The 4050-nt window shown below is 43.8% G+C and overlaps 1 protein-coding gene across 1 annotated transcript; it reads right to left on the reverse strand.

Annotated features, from left to right (window-relative positions):
• Positions 1–374: 374 nt before the first annotated feature.
• LOC118755987 lies at positions 375–2637 on the reverse strand (the record flags this gene model as incomplete). Its single annotated transcript, XM_036490776.1, has 1 exon — positions 375–2637. A coding segment is annotated over exon 1 (2263 nt), but the record flags the coding sequence as incomplete, so codon positions are not given.
• Between the last annotated feature and the right edge of the window lie 1413 nt (positions 2638–4050).

The raw sequence follows: 4050 nt of genomic DNA on the forward strand, positions 1-4050 counted from the left end.
GGTGCTAAGGTCGCTGGTAGCTTCAAGGTGAATGGCTTTCGTCGAGAAACAGACGAAGAGACAGACATAGCCTTTTGACATGCGACATCCTCTGCCCCGGTAGGACTTGATGTCGAACGGGCCCGCGAAATCCACCCCCGTGTTTGTGAATGCACGGGAAAAGGTTGTGCGTTCTTTGGGAAGGATTCCCATAAGTTGAGTTTGCGACCGTTTCTTGTGGATCGTGCAGACCTTGCAGTTATGTATGACGGACCGTATCAAGTTTTTCACTCTGGGAATCCAATACTGCGATCGGATAAGTCGCAGCATCAGCTGGTTTTCTCCGTGCACGGAAATTTTATGGATAAACTGGACCAAGAGACGGGACATCCTACAACCATACGGAAGAATGATAGGATGACGTTCATTGTAGGACAGATCGCTAGATGCGCTCAGACGACCATCAGCCCTCAGAATCTCATCTTTGTCGATAAACGGGTTAAGAGGCAGGATTTCACTTTTTCCGTCGATGGATTTTCCAGATTTTAACCTTGTATATTCTTCGCTGTAATATTGTTTTTGACAAATCGTTATTAAGCGTTGGGTCGTTGTTTTAATTTCGTTGGCCGAAATTGAACGAGACTCCGCTTTAAAGGAATATTTCGTTTTGGGATTGATTCTTTGATAGAATCTCATAATATACGATATAACTCTCAAAGCCCGTGATAAATCAGAAAATCGATCGAGAATGTCGTGAAAGTCTTTTACTTTTGTTGTTGCATGAACATGCACCCTTTTTTCTTCAATGGTTGTGTCAAAGTCCGATTCTTGTGCTGGCCATCTCGAATAGTCTTCTTGTAACCAAGAAGGACCCTGCCACCACAAGGAGTTGTTGACTAGATCACTCGCCGAAAGTCCTCTACTCGCCAGATCTGCTGGGTTTGATGCCGAATCCACATGACGCCAGTTTTCGGTTCCCACCTTGTCTACAATTTTTGTTATTCGGTGAGCAACGAAAGTTGACCACGAACACGGTGGTTTCCGGATCCATGCGAGGACTATTGTCGAATCTGTCCAGAGATTTATTTTCAAATGTCCAAGACTCAGATTTTCGACGACCGCTTCTACGGTTTCCGAAAGCAAAACTGCGCCGCAAAGTTCTAAACGGGGTAACGATACTGTTTTGACGGGCGCTACCTTTGTTTTTGCCATTAGAAGGCTGACCACAACTTTTTCCGCAGTCTTAATTCTCAAGAAAACAGTCGCCGCGTATGCTTTCTCCGAAGCGTCGCTGAATCCATGTATTTCGGCGTCATCTGTTTGCGTAAAGTGAACCCATCTTGGTATGCGAATGGTATTAATGTCCATGTAGTCGTGCATAAATGCCTGCCAACGGTCTAATGTGGTCGGAGACACGATATCGTCCCAACCAGTTCCCTCCAACCAAATATTTTGCATAATGATCTTGGCGACAATTACCACTGGAGCGAGGCAACCAAGCGGGTCAAACAGTTTGGCGATAGCTGAAAGTATCGCTCTTTTAGTGATGACGTCAAGATTTTCTATTGGTTTTGCTGTGAAATAGAAGTAGTCAGATTTGGCATTCCATCTGATGCCAAGTGCTTTTACCGTACTAGACTCTTCAAACTCTAGAAAATCGTCGGTGAGTAAATGAGATTTCGGTATACCTTCAAGTATTTTACTGGAGTTCGAAGTCCACTTTCTTAACGAGAACCCTGCTGAATCCAGTACCTGTAGTATTCCTTCTCGAGCTTTAATCGCTGCTTCGATGCTGTGTCCTCCAGCAAGTACGTCGTCCACGTACATACACTTTCGCAAAATTTCGGATACGATTGGAAACGAGCTCTCGACCTCATCAGCTAGTTCATGCAATGTCCTTATCGCGAGATAAGGAGCACAGTTGATGCCAAAAGTCACCGTTTTTAATTCGTATAAGCTAATTGGTTCTCTTGGGCAGGTGCGAAAAACTATGCGCTGATATTTCGTTTGATTCTCATTTACGAATATTTGCCGATACATTTTCTCTATATCGCTGTTGAAGACGTATTGGAACAGTCTCCAACGGAGTATGAGGATCGTTAAATCGGCCTGAAGTACAGGACCTGGAAGGAGGACATCATTCAAACTCATGCCATTAGCGGTTGGGCATGATGCGTTGAATACAACCCTGACCTTTGTAGTGGTACTTTCTTCCTTTAAAACGGCGTGGTGCGGTAAAAAATAGCAGTCCGTTGAATCTGGTGAAATGTTTTTGTTAATTTTTGACATATGTGCTAGTGTCTCGTATTCAGATACAACCCGGTTGTACTCTGTTTGAAGGACAGGCTTTTTCGCTAGTCGCGTCTCGTTCCGGTAGAACTGAGAGCATACACTTTTCAGCGAAGGTCGTAAGCACACATTTTTCGGAAAATCCCGTTTAAAAGGTAGAGACACAATGTATTTTCCATCGGTATTTCGTGTTGTAGTTGCTTTAAAGAGCTCTTCGCAGTATTTATCATCTTCGTTGATGCCTTTTTTCTTTGGGACATCCTCCAGCTCCCAAAATGCAGCTAGCTGCTTGTCCAACGTGACTTCGTTAAAATACCAACCGAACACGGTCTCTTGCGCGAGAAGCGTATTTAATACGTTCTTCCTCATTCCGCTTAAAATTATTTGCGGGTAAATATCTCCTCCTAAGACCAGGTCAACTGGCTCATTGACGAAGAATCTTTTGTCCGCCAAGACCAAGTCTGGGAACGATTGCCGCGTCATTGCGCTTATCTGACAAGTCGGAAGATCCCCGGTTAATTGTGGTAAAACCAGCACAATTGCTTCTATATTAATTAACGGGTCTGTGGGTGACCGAAGTTGAATAGCACACGCTTCTTTTACCTGCGCAGATACAGAGTTATTGATGCCCGAAACTTGGGCATGCAAGCGTTTTGATGGCAGGTTGATTCTCCGTTTGAGTGAACGAGCACTCAGAACCAGAATCTATAAGCGCTCTAGCCGAAAAATGTATACCATTATAGTGTATGTTTACGCGTGCTGTTCCTAACAAAACTCCTTTACTTGTATTTGCGTAACAAGAATTTACATTTGTAACCGATTTGATGTTTCCTTTTTCAGATTCGCGTCTTGATTGAGCCTGGTTTGGAGTAGATTCCACGCTACCCGATGGATCAGTTGTCGCTTTTGGCTGAATTGGCATATGGAGCAACTTGTGATGTCTCGAATGACAAGTGCTGCAGTTAAATGAGCTGGTACATCTTGAGACTGTGTGCCCAGCAGATAAACAATTCAAGCAACTGCGAATGCTCTTCACGTAATCTACTCGCTCCGTCGGCTTTAGACGCAAAAATCTGTCGCACTTTGATAGCTTGTGTACATTGCTGTTGCACATTTTACATGTTGCCTTTGCTACACTGGCTTGAAAGGCGCCAAGCTTTTTTGCAGGCGTCTCTGCAGAATTCCGAGAGCTTGGTGGTTTAGGTTTCGAAACTATATCTCCCCTAAGACCTGTCACGGTTTCCAGTGTTTGAATCCGATTGGATAGGAATTTATCCATATCTACCCATTTGGAAATCTCAGTTTTATTTTCTATGGTTTGATCCCATAGTGCCAGTGTCGTTTCTGGCAGTTTTGTCGAACACAAATATGTGAATATTGCATCCCAATTTGAAACATCAATCTGATGACACTGAAGCGACGAGATGCAATTATTTATGTCGCGTTGCAGTTTCTTGATGGAGCTACCGCATTCACTCTCAACTGCGTTTAAATTAAATAATACCATTAATTGGGCATTGACCAGGATACGTTTATTTTCGTATCTGTCACAAAGATTTTTCCAGGCCGCACCAAAGCCATCGTTGGTTAATGGGGATCTCTGCACTATTTCCTTGGCCTCCCCCTGAGTTTTTTGCCGGAGGTGATACAGCTTCTCAACTGGGGTAAGGCGCTTATTTAGAATGTATATAGCCGTAAACATACCTCTAAACGATGGCCACGAAAGGAGGGAGATGAATATTAAGCTCGCGACCTGACTTGTATTCGCTTTCCTTTTCAGTC

This window comes from Rhagoletis pomonella, unplaced genomic scaffold (genome assembly GCF_013731165.1).
Source record: "Rhagoletis pomonella isolate Grant_MI unplaced genomic scaffold, Rhpom_1.0 Rhpom_scaffold_08217, whole genome shotgun sequence".
NCBI classification, from domain to species: domain Eukaryota; kingdom Metazoa; phylum Arthropoda; class Insecta; order Diptera; family Tephritidae; genus Rhagoletis; species Rhagoletis pomonella.